Source organism: Microcaecilia unicolor, chromosome 1 (assembly GCF_901765095.1).
Source record: "Microcaecilia unicolor chromosome 1, aMicUni1.1, whole genome shotgun sequence".
NCBI classification, from domain to species: domain Eukaryota; kingdom Metazoa; phylum Chordata; class Amphibia; order Gymnophiona; family Siphonopidae; genus Microcaecilia; species Microcaecilia unicolor.
The window spans coordinates 75,170,725-75,187,219 of NC_044031.1; the positions used below are offsets into that span (position 1 = coordinate 75,170,725).

The 16,495-nt window shown below is 39.2% G+C and overlaps 1 protein-coding gene across 4 annotated transcripts in view; it reads right to left on the reverse strand.

Annotated features, from left to right (window-relative positions):
- CNPY1 (canopy FGF signaling regulator 1) overlaps window positions 1-16,495 on the reverse strand; it is a 177,382-nt gene that overhangs the window by 7,595 nt on the left and 153,292 nt on the right. For all 4 annotated transcript variants that reach the window (XM_030198508.1, XM_030198501.1, XM_030198492.1 and 1 more), the window contains exon 4: window positions 558-764. In XM_030198508.1, coding sequence (XP_030054368.1) covers window positions 558-764 — 207 coding nt within the window. The remainder of the gene's footprint in view (window positions 1-557; window positions 765-16,495) is intronic.

Consider the following 16,495-nt stretch of genomic DNA (forward strand, 5'->3'; position numbering starts at 1 on the left):
CCCAAATAACTTTTTGTAGCATTACAAATATTTCCTGGTCTTTGATCGTTTACATGGCTGAGGAAAGCAGCATAATAGAGACCAAGTTTTATGCAACAAAATAATTTGGATAAGGCTTCTTCAGAGTTTTCCTGCTCCAAAAGCACATTTCTAAGGACTATTCTATTTGTAAATATTGTGGTTCTGGAACTTTGCAACAGAAAAAAAGACAAAAAACTGTTTTACAGTTATTGTCTGCTGATATTTAAGTGCACCTTAAAATAATCTTGCTTCAACGAGAACATGTATACTTTCACATTATAAATACAAGGAGGTGCATTTTCAAAGAACTTCGACTTACAAAGTTATGGTAACATATGGAACTTTGTAAGTCGAACTGCTTTGAAAATGAGCCTTAGTTTATTTAAAAAATGCACAACGAATAAATGTGTTAACAGATCATGGTAAGATGATCTACTGGTACAAACATTTCTTGAACATATTAAAATTAACATTACATATTCATATGCACTACCCTGATGATATAAAGAACTATCAGTTTTTTTTCATCAGCTTACCGCAAATTTTAAATAGTTAGAAGTATCAGGATTAAACTGAAAGTTGTTGAAATCTACTGTGCCCATTTGTTCACCATCCCTTGGAGCAAATCTCTTGTACGACTTCTCCTGTGTCTCTGGATCCACGTGAAGGCTATAGTCATTCATTCTATCACATATGTTTTCCAATACCTCAGTTAAGTAGCTTTCAGACTTTGCTAAAGGAATCTATTAAAAAGAAAATATTTTACTTGCAAATCCAGAACATTTCATCTCCAATTTCATATTAAAGCTAAGATTTTTCACAAAATACATCAAAATTACCTCATTAGCAGTGCAGCTGTTATCTCATTGTAATAGATTTAGTCCCCATTTAAGACCACAAAAACCCAAAAACACTTCCAATAAAGACGGTCACATTTAAAACAAAATAAAAAAAACACCCCCAAAAAACTATATAAATCAATGCTGCCATTTACAGCAGAGGAAGAGGTAATGAAAACTTTAATGCCATATTCAGTTGATACTGTCACAAAAGACTGATTTTTTGGCTTAAGTCAATTGTTTCTTTAGTTGAAGCAGTTCTAAAAAGTCATTTGCTCTTAAATCTAGTTGTTGTTCCTCCTCATCTTTAGATGCAGCTGTTTAATGCCTCCCAAGGGTTTTGTGAAGAAAACAGCAGCTCACAGAATGTAACTTCTCCCAGGTTCTACTATTTCAGCTTTATTTCACAACAGCTGTTCTGTCTCTTTGTCTCCTTCCTTTTCCCTTGGAATTAAACAAAAAAATTCAGCAGGAACATTTACACACTACCTACAGACTTAGTGAGCATCTCCACAGTTAGTGCTCCAAGGGTCAAAGAGCATTCTCCACCCTTGGTAACAGGGACAAAAACTCCCCCGTCTAGACTGGTCAAGGTGCAAGATGCTCCTATCCCTGTTGCTTCTTCCGGAAGGGGGTGTGAACTGAAGCCAAGTGCACAGTAAACACTGCTGCAGCCTTAGACCTTTAGAAGGTTTTTTCTTGCCACCCTCTGCTGATCAAAGTAGGAAGTTTTCATGACAACCACAGTCAAAGAGTCTGAATCTCAAATGAACTCGAATTCTGCAATGTTGATATATCCAGGCTCTATTGTCTCCTTTCAGACACAGTATGAACCCTTCCGGTCTCAATGATTACATTATAGAAGCACTTTCACATGTGTGCTTCATTTACACAAAGAGGTTTCTTGCCTCACCACCATCTGGTCACAAATCAGATTGAGGCAAGAGAATTTAAATTTAGGCTAGCCTTCCTTTTAGGTGTGCTGTATTAAACTTTTATATTGGATTTTGGAGTCAACTCTAACAGCAAAGTGGGAACATTAAAAAGCATGAATTCTAAACAGACCTTTAATTTAAATATACACCAGAGTATCATCCAATGCATGAGAGAATACAAAATTATTTCCTGTTTAAAAGTTTAAAAGATGGGCAGCAAGTAGTATAAGTTACATAAAAACTATTTAGCAAATCAAAACTTCTTACATACTTCAGCTCCCCAAAGCATTCATTATATTTTCATCACTCCCTTGATGAAGGAGTCACTTGAAGACTGAACCATACTGATGGTAAATACAGAAAAACCTGTATTTGAATGTCTGTAACTGGTGAGTGTGTGACCCCTCTTACAAATTGGCTGACACCATCATATCCAAGGGGGTCCAGTGTGCTTTTCCCATAAGTAATTTGAGAAAAACCCTTCAGAGTATCTGGCACTATGGGGCCCTTTTACAAAGCGGTGGTAAGCTCAATGTGGGCTTAACGCTTGCTAAAACGTAAGTACTGCCGGCTGCCATCATATCCGCTGCTACAGAAATATATTTACTTTTGTAGTGCCGGTGTATACCCGGCGGTAATCAGACAGTGCTGTGCGCTGCCCGCTTACTGCTGGGTTAGCGCGGGAGCCCCTACCACCAATTAAATGCTTCACTTGCCGCACAGTCATTTCTTTAAAACAAGAAAGACCTACCTTTCATCCGCTATGGTGCGCGTCAAAAACATGCGCCGCCAGTGCAGGCCCCCCTTTTGCTACAGCTTGGTAAAAGGGGTCCTATACTACTACTACTACTATTTAGCATTTCTATAGCGCTGCAAGGAGTACGCAGTGCTGCACAAACATAGAAGAAAGACAGTCCCTGCTCAAAGAGCTTACAATCTAATAGACAAAAAATAAAGTAAGCAAATCAAATCAATTAATGTGTACGGGAAGGAAGAGAGGAGAGTAGGTGGAGGCGAGTGGTTACAAGTGGTTACGAGTCAAAAGCAATGTTAAAGAGGTGGGCTTTCAGTCTAGATTTAAAGGTGGCCAAGGATGGGGCAAGACGTAGGGGCTCAGGAAGTTTATTCCAGGCGTAGGGTGCAGCGAGACAGAAGGTGCGAAGTCTGGAGTTGGCAGTAGTGGAGAAGGGAACAGATAAGAAGAATTTATCCATGGAGCGGAGTGCACGGGAAGGGGTGTAGGGAAGGACGAGTGTGGAGAGATACTGGGGAGCAGCAGAGTGAATACATTTATAGGTTAGTAGAAGAAGTTTGAACAGGATGCGAAAACGGATAGGGAGCCAGTGAAGGGTTTTGAGGAGAGGGGGTAGTATGAGTAAAGCGACCCTGGCGGAAGATGAGACGGGCAGCAGAGTTTTGAACTATATTAGCTACTTTGTATTTTTACTAACATTATTAATGTTAGCCACTTTATACGTTTGAATTTCTCTTGTTGGCACCATTTTTTTTTTCAGAATTATCACAGGATTACAATTAATTCTAAACCATACTCTTCCTGACAGTAACAGTGGCATCACCAGAGGAGTGTTGTATTTAATGTTCTTGTGCCGTCTGTAAACCGTGGCTCTTTCAAAGGCTCCCAATTGAAAACAGAAATAATGATGATGATATAGTACAGTAATATTTTTGTATTTAAATTTAACAAACAGATTTTCCAGTTTCTATTCAAGCAATTTTTTCTTCATCATGGAAGAGAAAGATCATCACAGTGGACACAGCTACCTCAGAAATGGCAATTAGCACAGCTGATAAATTGGAAGCATGAAGAAAACACCACCTGACCACCACCCCCTTAAACACAAACAAACACACACACACACACACACACGTAACTTTCTTCCACAAACAGGAGAGAATTTATTAAAATAAACTTATCATCAAATTCTCCTGTAAAGTACAAGCAACAATTACTTTCATTGACAAACAGCAAAAACGTTCTTTTCGTGCTTCAGAAAGATACATATGTAGACATCTCAGAACTGAAAAGCTTGGTAGCAACACTGCTTCCCATTAAAAAAAGTAAAAACATTATGCAGTAAAACAAGTATATATATATATATATATATATATATATATATATATATATAACCTAGCTTCCTATGTACTGTAATACACATAAAGAATTAACTTTATCTGGTGCATTCCTATATTTGAGAACCTGTATTGTTTTCTTTTACATCGGCTTCTAAATTTCTCTATTTTTTCACTTGGGTTTATGAAAAAAAAGAAAAATTCATGTAATAATATACTTTCATTTTTTTAAACATCCTTTACTTTAAAAGAATGATTGTTCTTTGCTTTTTAAATTTGCCTTTAGATTATTCTTAAAAATGTGACCTTCAAACGCCTTTTTCAAATGTTAATCCATTCTTTCACTGGTTGCTTGCCCCCAGAAAAAAAAAAGATGATCTTAGAACAAACATAGCAGTTAAACAAGAGTTATATATGTGTCACACAAAGAAATATACTTAATACTAATACTTAATAAAGGCAAGATGTATTATAGAAATGTTTATTTCTTGCAGCATTCCCAAAACACACTGGCAAAGGTGTTCAAAGCATACTTTAAAAAAGTCTAATTAGCAAATGAGAACCAACTAGTATTCTAAAATGTAGCAAAAACCTAAATTCTCTCTCTGTCTTTATGGCATGAAGATTTTGAATAGTGGTTGTCAACAGAGCAATTCTTATTGTAATCATACCGGAGACACAGCTCTACAACCAGAAAAGGCTCTCCTCAGTGATACTAACCTCATTAAAATATGAATGAAAAAAACAACCCTCATTGTAATGGGTGAAAGCCATTTTATCAGACAAAACTTCCAATTTTATCTTTCGCACAATAAGTCAGAACATCTTATAGTGCTTATATTATATACTAGTGATATATAGGCCGCATTCTCACACCTTGCCTCAAAAATAAAAACATACTCAATACATATTTTCTATATCAAAACTGATTTCTTTCTTACGGTCTCTTTTACTAAACTGTGCTAACAGTGATTCCCACGTGGCAATGTCGATGAAGCCTATTCAAAGTGAATGGGCTTTGCCTGCATTGCTGCACCGGAAATCTCTAGCGTGGTTTAGTAAAAGAGGGCTTTAGTTTGCAGAAATTGTATTAGTTAGCAAAATAGGTATTTGAAAAAGCGATGCCAATTTTGACAGTTTTAAAAACCTTAAATTCCCTTTTTCTTTTGAATTGCCAGAAAACCTTGAAACTATATGCAAAAACAATTTAATACACTGATTACACTTTCATAATAATCAATTACCAGATGATTCACATTGATTTATCACTTTGCATTTGTTAATTGTGTATTACATATTTTCTTCAATAAAAATACAATTGTGCTACACTCAAAAAACAGGCTTAAAATAGACACTTAGGGCCCTGTCTTCTAAGCCACACTAGAGGTGCGTTAGCATTTTTCGTGCATACTAAATATTAGTGTGTGCTAACCGGGTGGATTCCCATAATATTCCTATGGGCGTCTGCACAGCGTGCGCTAAAAAAGGTAGCATACCTTAGTAAACAAGGCCCTTATTTTACTACTTAGAGATGGGTTAAATTTTATGAAGCATTTTCTAGAAGTAAATCATATTTTACATGAGGGAAAGAGCACCTATCAAACTGCATGGTCAAATGCAATGTATCACATTTATTTATTTATTTATTTATTGCATTTGTACCCCACATTATCCCACCTTTTTGCAGGCTCAATGTGGCTTACAGAGTGTTTTTATGGTGTAGTCATTACAGGATCTTAAGTACAATCGCTGATAGACTGAAGGATTTTAAGTACAATCGATAATAGGCTGAAGGTAAATGGATCTTAAGTACGATCAATGATAGGCTGAATGATCATAAGTACAATCGATAATAGGCTGAAGGTAAATGGGGTTTTAGATGAAGTGTAAGTATACATGCACCGAGCATAGGTGTTCCTAGAGATATAGTTTGGGCAGAACAAGTGCAGAATTCCAATGTATGCATTTATTTTATAAAATATGTTTTAATTTCCCCCTCTTGGACCTCTTTCTGACTCCAGATCACACGGGGGACTAAAGATACCTATTTTACCTAACAGGTTCTGTATGGTTTCTCCAACCTCCATTGTCACCCAATCACAAGGAGGTCTGCTCTGGGTTTGCATTAGGGGCTGTAATAGAATTCTAATTCCCATAACTACTGCTTTCTGTCTTCCTGGATCTAGGTATACTCTGGGCCATTTATGTTCCCAGATAATGCCTAATAAAAATCTGTCTAAGTTTCTCCAGAAACTTAGTGTATGTGATCTGCCTTGTAAGCTAAATGTAAGGTAAAGAGAAGATAGAATAAAGACAGAGATAGGTTTAAATAGATAGATACATTTTATTTCTTACCCAAAGACAAGTCTTCAAGTTGGTACAAGTACAGGCATCAGACTTTAATCAGGTACATTCAGCAGATAGATTCTGGGTACAACCGGACAGAGCTTCGCCGTCTGAGATAAGCGTTGGGGCGGATACCAAAGCTATGGCAAATTGTCCCCTCTTTTATACACAAAGTCTCCATAGAAGTCAATGGTGGGAAACCTAGCTCTCAATTTCTGAGATGATACGTTCCCACGCGGGCTTATCAGTATGTTTTGGGAACAAGTTCTTTTTTTCACATCTCATTTCTGAGACACCTGTTCCCTGTTGCAATAGTTTTCACATACTTTTCACACCATCTTAAGAACTCTGTATAACCTTTGTAGCCTTCTATACAAAACTAATAGACTCCATTTTGTTCATCTGATTTAAAGTGACAGTTGTACCAGTTTGTGTCAGAACTCATGGTTCAGACCTGCTTTTTACAGATATTTGGCCTAGTCAGTACTTTAGTTATTTTAGGCTTCATAGCCTTGGCCCTCACTATTCCAGTGGTAGATCCAAAGCTAGGCCATATATTAACATTCCCCTCTTCACCCTATCCCATAGGGTGACACCAGGGTTAACATACCGTGGTACCATCCATTCCAGAAGGTATTCTATGAGGCCATAAAATTATCTGAGTCTTAAGGTCAACTGGCACAATGTGGTTCGTTTTCGGTGTGAAATTATCATCTTGGCAGTACTTCTATTATGCCAATCCTACTTCAACCTTTTAATATGCAGGTTCTATTTTATTCTTATCTATATGATTGTAAATACATTGCTATAAATCAAAAATCTTTGGTTATATACTGATTGTATCTTAATTATTCATTTGCATACATTTGCACAATTTATCACTTATAAAACTTTATATGGTTATATTATATCCCTATGTGCTATTATCTGATTATACAGTTGTAGACATCTCTCCAGTGTCTCTAACAATTGCATAGGGATTGGTCCTTCTCAGAGGGAGATAGTCCAATTTGTTAGCTCCTGTGGTGTTAGGAAGGAGATTCTCATACAGGGCATATTGTCCTGCTGTTGTTTTTTTCATTATTGCGGTTTCAATTAAGCGTTCTACTAAACCTCTAGCACAAGGGATTATGCAACATCCTACTAAAACAAAAATTGCTACCACTATGAGTATAGTCGTGGCTGCTGAAATGATAAATGTCTTCCATGTACCAAACGCTCTGTCCATCCAACCTGTCCAGGATGTATCGACACCAGAGTTTTCTGCCAATTCTTGTGACAGTGAGGTTAAGCCTTCCAAAGCTCTGGTAATCGATCCATCCGGAGCGGTATTGTTGGGGATAAAGGTGCAACACTGGGTACCTATCTTGTGGCACACCCCTCCATCGGCTGCTAGAAGTTGGTCAAGAACTAATCTATTTTCCAACGTCATCCGGCTAGTGGCATCTAATTGTGTTGCAATGCCTCGAACTGCATCCCTAGTGTAATTCACAAACCTCTGCTGGTTGTAATATATATAGTTGATCCAGTCAAGATTCTTATTGATAGTCGCCCACCAAAAGAAAACTGATTCAAATCCTGCGGCTATTTGGTTTCTGGCTTTGAACTCATCGGGAACCCCTCTTGGAACTCCAATAGCATCTATATAGACCCGATCATCAAAAGAGCCAGGCATTGCATTTCTCTTCACTCGTGAGGAAGAGCTGCTGTGAGGGGGAAGCAAGGATGCTATAATAATTGGAATGACCAATTTGACTAGGGCACATCTGCCTGTCCAATTGTTAGGAAGTGTATGGAGGATAGTACGAGTTCCACAGTACCACCATATGTCTGCTCTAGCTTGTGAGAACCGAGTTAGGTTCATGTTATGCAGAGTCCCCTTTCCTAAGGTTGTGTTACAATTGGTTAAGTTACCTAAAAACCGTGTCTTTTTAACCCCATGGCGCTCCAGACATGTATGATATGTGGTAGCAGGATGTGGAACCCTGAATGCAGGTGGAACCCTCATCCGTGGGGGTAAGTAGGGGTGGTGCTCGTCAAGATGTTGACAAGACTGATTTATGTCTTCTTTAACCTGCAATAACTGTAACATACACCAAAATCCATCTGGATCATTGTGGAGATCTAAAGGGAAGGGAACTACTGTTGGTTCTGCTCTGGCATGGGAACAAAAATAGCAATTAGAGACGTTCAAACTCTTTGTAGTATAATGTGCCCATTCAAGCCATAAGTTTGTCTCTCCAAATCCTGTTTCCAGTGCCACCAAATCTTTAGCATTATTAATTGGTACAATCTGGTAAGGAATTTTTATTTCTGGGATCTTTGTTGGTACCAAGGGATTGGTCGCTGTAGGTTGGGCTGGGGGAACAATTTTGAATTTTCCAATAGGGTCTCTACCTGTGGCATCTATTCCTATGGAATAGGTTCTGTATGTAACAATCGTTACTCCTCTGAAAGTGATAGCCACTTGATTACATTTGGTCATATGGCAAAGGCCAGTGACTCGCAATTTCATGATGGAAATACTCTTTTTGAGATCTGGGCTCTCACTACCGGAGTAGGGAACCCATGAACCTGTGTACCACCATACCTGAGCCCAACTTCCGCAATTGGGGAAGGGACACAGGTATACTTCATAAGCAGACAAATATTGCTGCACAGGTTGTTCCCCACACATTGTGTATGCACACACATCAAGGGTGATTGTGGTTGTGTCCTTAGTAGTGGGTAATGTTATTTCATAAGTGGGTGTAAATTGGGGTAGAGAATTTGCTAGGTACTGTGTTCCAGGTAGCATGGGTGTGGTGAGCACACATACCAGGAGGGCTAAGCACTTCATGTTGGTAGGTGACATCCCTAGTGTTTTAGCGAGAGATGTATGAGTATGGGGGGTAAATTCTAATAGCCCCTCTTTCAGTAGGATCTGGGATTTCGAAAAGACCATATATTTCCAAGGGTTCCAGTCCAACCTCTCTGATGAACAGGATGGGAATCTCAGCAGTGCCCAATACGGTGTATGTAATTACCCAAAAATCTACGACGTCACCAGTCTGTGGTCTTATTAGGAGGTCGTCTGTTTGTTCAAGGTGTAAGCCGAAGGTGCTTCCAAACAGTACCTGAGTGTGTATAACCGTACGGCTAGGACCTAATGTCCAACTGTCAAACAAAGGCTCACACAGTATGTGGTATCGGGTGAAGGGGTCCCAATTGGGATCGTCTTCTGGAGCAGGGTCCCAATGAGGATGAAGTAATTCTCTTAGATATTCTGGGGGTTCGGGGATCAAGTGTGCACTTAAATTTAAAGGCGACGGTGGGGGAGAATCTGGTGGAGAAGGCGGAGTGTCTGGAAAAATCTGGGACATATATGGATGGTCAGTTAGGCGTGTTGAGCTGTCTATGAGGACGAGTGACTGGGACGGTGATGTGTGGCGTAACTACAGTAGTATTCGTGGGAGGAGGAGTGTCAGTAGTATGAACCAAAGAATAAGGAGGAGGGGTGGGTCGTAAATCAAACAAGGTAATATTATCCTCAAAAGTACTTGTACGATTGGGGACAATATAGACCGAGCTACTAATAGGAGTGGGAACACTTGTAAAATACAAAACAGGAGGATCAGTGAGGCAAGGAGTAGTTGCAGTGGTTTCTGAAGGATAGCGTTTCCGGCAGGCAAGGTAACGTTGCCAGTGGGAAAGGCGGTAAATGTGATCCAAAGATCAAAAAGGTAACTGTCAGCAGTATAGGTAAACAAGACAGTGAGAAACAAAACCAAACCCATACACAGTAGAATCATGCACAAGAGTCCATCAGCAAACAGTCTGGGCGATGGGAAGCAGAAGAAAAGGGTGTACTGATGTAACACCGTAGCTGAATTTTATCACAATATCCTGGGGGTATCGGGGTATATCCTACTGCACATGGTAGGAGTTTGGTAGTACCTGCAGCGGCAGCAGCATCATAGGGTGGAGGGGCCGTAGGTGTTATTGCCTCTTGGCAAGGGGCTTGATCGCAATTAGACCTCGCTAGGGCTCTGTCATTCTGGTTTTGTGCAATAAGTATGAATTTATTAATAGCAGCTAAATGCTTATCCCTAGATTTTCCGGTTTTGTTGGATTCATTGTAGCAGATCAAAGCTTGGAGCTTACCCCGATCAAATGAACCCTTTGTTGGCCACTCTAGTCCTGGGTCTTTAGCGGACCAAACGGTGTGCCAGGTCTGACATAAACGGGAAAGTTCTTTTTTATCAGCAGGGAAAAAGTTGAGAACTCTTTCCAGGGGGCTAGTGGAGGACTGAGTGGACATAATGGATTTAGGAGTAGGGGGAAAACAATCCACATAGGTGGAGGTGTGCAGTGTAAAAATGGCAAATTAAATTCCCAATTGGATCCTAGTTCAAAGAATTATAATAGGTACCTCTATGAATATATATATACATAAATAAAAAGGGTGCAAAAGAAGATCATTCAAAGGAAAACATGCATCATGCGTATCGAAAATACCTTTATACTCACGTGTCTTCAAGAGCGTCCCAGTAACGGAACCTAGAACATAAATTACCAATTGGCGGAAAGCTCTATGCTTTTGCCGCAGGTTAAATATACAGACAATTGAAGGTCACAAAGATGAAAAGTGTAAGAAAATAAAGTAAAAGATGATTAGTGTCAGCTATTATATATTTATACTACTCTATCCCAAATTAACAAATACTACTCCCCAGAGTGTGCTTCTAAAGACAGCTACAACATGCCTGCCAAAAACTACACTGGTAATTAGTGGCCATGGGCTCCAACGCCATGATAGAGCCCCCAAAAAGGGACATTGCAAACACTCCCAAAATGAACTCAAAAAACCTGCGAATAAGGTCCTCTGAGTCGAGGAGCAGCGGTCCAACGGGTCCCGCTGATTAGCTACAACGTAATCACCCCAATGAACCTTAAGTGGCTACAACGCACGCAGTAAAATAAAAATTGTATAGGTTAGGCTCTCCCGCGTATACAACTAACCATTTCTAAACATTTTTAAATGCCCGAGTCAACCTGTATACAATCTCAACTAATGTCTTAGGCGTCCCTATATTGCCACAGCGATCATCTATACAGGTAACCCCTATATGGGCAATAATGCCGAATCCGCAGGCCACTCCGAAAATGGAATGGAAGTCTGCCCAAAATCTAATAAATGAGATACTGTCATCCATCGAAGGATCCCCTTCCCTTCGATGGATGTGAGTCCCAGACATCGATATCAAAGTTAATTGCGTGACACTAGTAGAAGGAAATTAAATAAAAAAAATTAAGAAATAAAGAGAAAAAGGAAAAAGCAAATAAGAAATATGACGTGTTCCTAGAAAGAACCTCAGAAATCTAATCCAGTGAAAGGAAAAACCAATTTCAACAAAAGGCAAGAAAGGCACTCAGAAAAGGAACAAAATAAACAAAATAAACAAAATAAACAAAATAAACAAAATAAACAAAATAAACCCCAATGCGATGGCAGAAAGCTTTTGTGACTAAACAGGTAAAAGAGAAAAAGAACAAATTAAAACATCAAGAACTTCCAATGATACAGCATAAAACATACTAACCAGTGACTGAAATGATATGTCTAAATGATGACAAACAGAACAGCTGCAGCATTAGAAGGAAAAAGAAGGTGGGTTGGGTTATAAAGAACCAACAGGAAATAAGTGAAGCAATGTTGTATTGTCATGGCACGCAGCTATCATTTTCTCACCAGAAAAGGGAAAACATATTTTATATGCATATCTATTAAGGTAAAAACAAAGAAATGCTGCTATATAGTCCATAATACCCCTATTATCATATTATTTAAAAACGATTGTCATTCTCAGGATGTGGAAATATACATCCGGAAACATTTAGAACATAAGTCATTACCGCAAGTGTTTAAAATAAGCCAGTGCAGGCTGTATGCACTCGGAGGACGAAAACCACAACGCAAGCGAGGAAGTGCAGTTATATAATCCATATAGCGTCTAAATTGTAAATTAAAAGGGTGTGATAACAACTGCTAGGACAAGTACAAATTTAATAAAACAACTGAAAATAGTAGCCAAGAGACTATCAAAATTAAAAAGAAATATATTTGAATGAGTGACAGAGAAGAGAACGTAACCTTACAGACAGACAGGCTATACGTAAGAGCAGGAAGCATAGTCAGGAAAAAAGAAGGGTGCCGTTGTCGTACAGGGCGAAAGGTTATTACCGGAGATTATTAGAAACAGGATAATACATTCCAAAGCTAGAAATTAACAGATACGAGAGACAAAGAGGGCAGAGAATGGAGGGGAAGTTATTTATAAAACAGCCACAGAAAAAGAGGAAAATAGACAGCTATGCACTGGTAAATGGGGAAAGCAAAAATACAGAGAAATGAGACTGCAAGTATAGGGCGAGAGGTCTCAGTCATAAAAAGCTGAGAACTTAAAAACAGCCGTCGAGAGGAAACAGACCTTTCCTTTATTAGAGAGAAATAAAACAAAAGTGGCTAGAGAGCTGAACGCCGTAATCGGTGCATCCAGCTAACGGTGAAAGAAAGTTATAAATAAACAAATAGAATGAGGAGACATACAAGCGGGTAGCAAGAAAAAATTTTGTTTTAAATGGAGAAAAACATGTAAGCTCTTCGGGTAAGGCACCTTAGTTTACAGTGTATACCAAGGTTGCCACACAGCAAATTATGAAAGGAAAGCTTGAGGGTAGTAGAGCAGAACAGAAAGGAAGCTAGGGCAAGCGGTACAAACTCAGTCATGCAAGACGAACAAAGCTGAAAAAGACTGAGAAATACTAAACCTTGTAGGACAGTTTTGACATACGTAGCTTAGTGTTAAAGATTATGGATGGGCAGCGGACCAGCAGTGCCATCATAGAAGTAAAAGTCATGAAAATTTGAGCACAAATATTTTTACAAGAAAAAGTCTGTAGCTGGCATGCTCTGGAAATCACGCTATACTCCTGTATTATAGAGCACAAGCACAATATGATAGCATTTAAATGTAACAAAAACAGTTGCTTCTCAACAATATAACTACAATATGCAACAGTCTTCCTAAAACACTACCGATTGAACATCCAACAAGAAATACATGCGTATTAATCATACTAAGGTAAATGTGACATTATAGTGGAACATCAAGACATATATCTATGCAGGGCAAAAGAAAGTAATATCTGTAGGAATTGAGTAATACCATTTAAAGTGCGAAAACCAGGATCCTGAAGCATAATACGAAAAACAGATTAAAGAAGTATTGCAACATAATTACAGAAAGCTACACTAGGACAAAGAAGGAGAAAGCCGGTTTTCAAAGGGGTAAGTTATGTATGTTTGAAGGAAAGATACCTTTTTAACACTTTGTAAGCATATAGTGTAGCACAATGAAGTCTATCAGGCTGTCACTAGCAGCACAAAAATAAAGAAACCTGTCTCGGGTTTAAAATCATGACTCAGAGACAGAATGAGAAAGCATTAGAGTATCTATTGTTTAAGGGAGGTGAGCTGAAAGAGAGGGCAACGTACAAAAGTCAAAGTAGTATGAGCATAAAATTTTGGGGAGTGGGAGGCAACGTCCAAATAAAAGAAGAATGCAGAGTAAGACTAAGATGCAGTGTCATAGTCTTAAAAGTGAAAGAAAAAGAATACATCCGTACATTGTTACATCCTCAGAGGTGCCCGTATAACGGACTTGGCAGCATGAGGCATGAAAAGATAAGTCATTTAACAATTATGATACCTGCTAAGGAAATATACCAGAGAATCAGATATAGTTAGGTAAATTTAGGAGCAATACAGTTGACGGAGGATAGACAGCAAAAGGTTCACAATATCCCTGTGTAAATGACTGGTTAACTTGTACCACTTCAGCATAGAACAGAAGAAAACGGACGGAGAAGGGGAAAAAAATTACTTTCTGAGCTTTTAAAAGTGAACTGTAGCCTCTGCCAAAGCAGTGCTGGACCGACTGATAAGGCAGCTAAAATGGGCAAGCTTCCCAGATTCTCATGTCCTTGAGATAGTGAACTACAGCGCTTGTTAGGGAAAACTCTTAAAAGTTACAGAAATATGCGAGGGAAAAAGAAATGGGTGGGGTGATAGCACAGAACTGAGCAGCTGTGAAAAAGAGCAGTCAGTTGAACTACGCAGTAAATAATAAAGAACAGAAAATGCGCTTCAAAGTGAAAAAACCAAGCCAGATTTAGACAACGGCATACAGAGATAAGAACTAAGAAAAGCAGAGACGGAACAGTATAGTTCACACAAAAAATCCAAATTAGACGGAGTGCAGAGACATACAAAAAGATGCAAAAGAAAAAAGGGACGGAATAAGAGATACTACGCAGTCATTCATAACAGCTGAAAAGATAGCACCGGAGCACCGGAGTATAAGATAGAAACTATATATCTGTAAGGAGAAACGGAAATCAGAGGTTATAATGCAGCGTAAGGAAAAATAGCCGAGAGAAATGTAGACAGGAAGGGGGGGTGTGGGCTGTTAGAGGGAAAGCATAGTTCAGAGAACTAAAAGAACTGATTTATACTTAGAGAGATAAGGGAAAAGCAGCAGTTAGACAGCGGTAAGCAGCTACAAAGCTGAGCATAAAGAAAGTTGTAGGAAGTCCAATAGGAAGATACCCTCCTAAAGGCATAGAGTAAAAGGAACAGTCCCGAGACATAAAAAAATCTCGTGGATAACTGTTTCAGCACAAGATCAAAAGTATGCGTCACACACACAGAGTGAAGGCAATAGCAGATGTGAAAAGGTGGGGGCTGTCAGTGTTAAAGAGTGAGTATAGGAACGGAGAAAGCAGAAGGATTTTTAGGGGACAGCAATCTGAAAGCGTGCTGTTCTCCTAGGGTAAAGAAAATTCCCCCGATCCGGGAGCCTACAGAGAAGAACGGAGCAGGATTAGAGCCAGGGGATTAATAGGAAGAGGTAGGCAGAGGAAGTTAGGATGCAGGAGAGCAGGGAAAGGGATTGGGGGGGGCGACAGAAGAAGAAAGAACAGAATACATAGTAAGAACAGGGGGACAGGGATTTGAAAAGGGGGGATTAAGACAGAACACAAGATGGAATGGGAAACAGAGAATGCCCAATCTCTAAGGATTGTTAAGCGAGAATGCTAGCATAAAGACCAATCCAAAGATTTTGAACATTGAAATAAAACTTACAGCAAACTCCAAATCGCAGTCGCCTGGATTCGGTGTTATGCCCCATTCACACAACAAGCACAGTCTTGCGTACATCACGCAAATCAAAGAGATGGACAGGAGAGGAGAAAGAAAAGAGGGCGAGAAAGAACAGAATATAGAAAAACAGAAATGAAAATTTGAACTCAAAGAATCAGCATAGAAAAGGGCAGAGAAGCAGGTGTGTTAGTTCAGCGCAGGGCATGAAGAAAATCAGGGAAGAAAGTAAAAAGACAGAAGAATAGAAGAGTATTTAAAGTAGGGGTGAGAATGGACAGAACTTTGGTGCCCAATACCCCTGAAGTGGGCAGTGTCCGTGATAGGGGAAAAATGAAAAGGAATAACAACAGGGAGATAAGTGAGAAAGAGAAAGAGAAAAAAGAGATGGAAAGATGACATAGAACATTTGAACGCACAACGATATAAGTATCCCCTCTTGCGTTCAAAAAAAACAAGAGAAAGAAGGATAGAGTGAACGGTCAGCATCACGTCGGGGTCACCACTGTTTTAATTTCCCCCTCTTGGACCTCTTTCTGACTCCAGATCACACGGGGGACTAAAGATACCTATTTTACCTAACAGGTTCTGTATGGTTTCTCCAACCTCCATTGTCACCCAATCACAAGGAGGTCTGCTCTGGGTTTGCATTAGGGGCTGTAATAGAATTCTAATTCCCATAACTACTGCTTTCTGTCTTCCTGGATCTAGGTATACTCTGGGCCATTTATGTTCCCAGATAATGCCTAATAAAAATCTGTCTAAGTTTCTCCAGAAACTTAGTGTATGTGATCTGCCTTGTAAGCTAAATGTAAGGTAAAGAGAAGATAGAATAAAGACAGAGATAGGTTTAAATAGATAGATACATTTTATTTCTTACCCAAAGACAAGTCTTCAAGTTGGTACAAGTACAGGCATCAGACTTTAATCAGGTACATTCAGCAGATAGATTCTGGGTACAACCGGACAGAGCTTCGCCGTCTGAGATAAGCGTTGGGGCGGATACCAAAGCTATGGCAAATTGTCCCCTCTTTTATACACAAAGTCTCCATAGAAGTCAA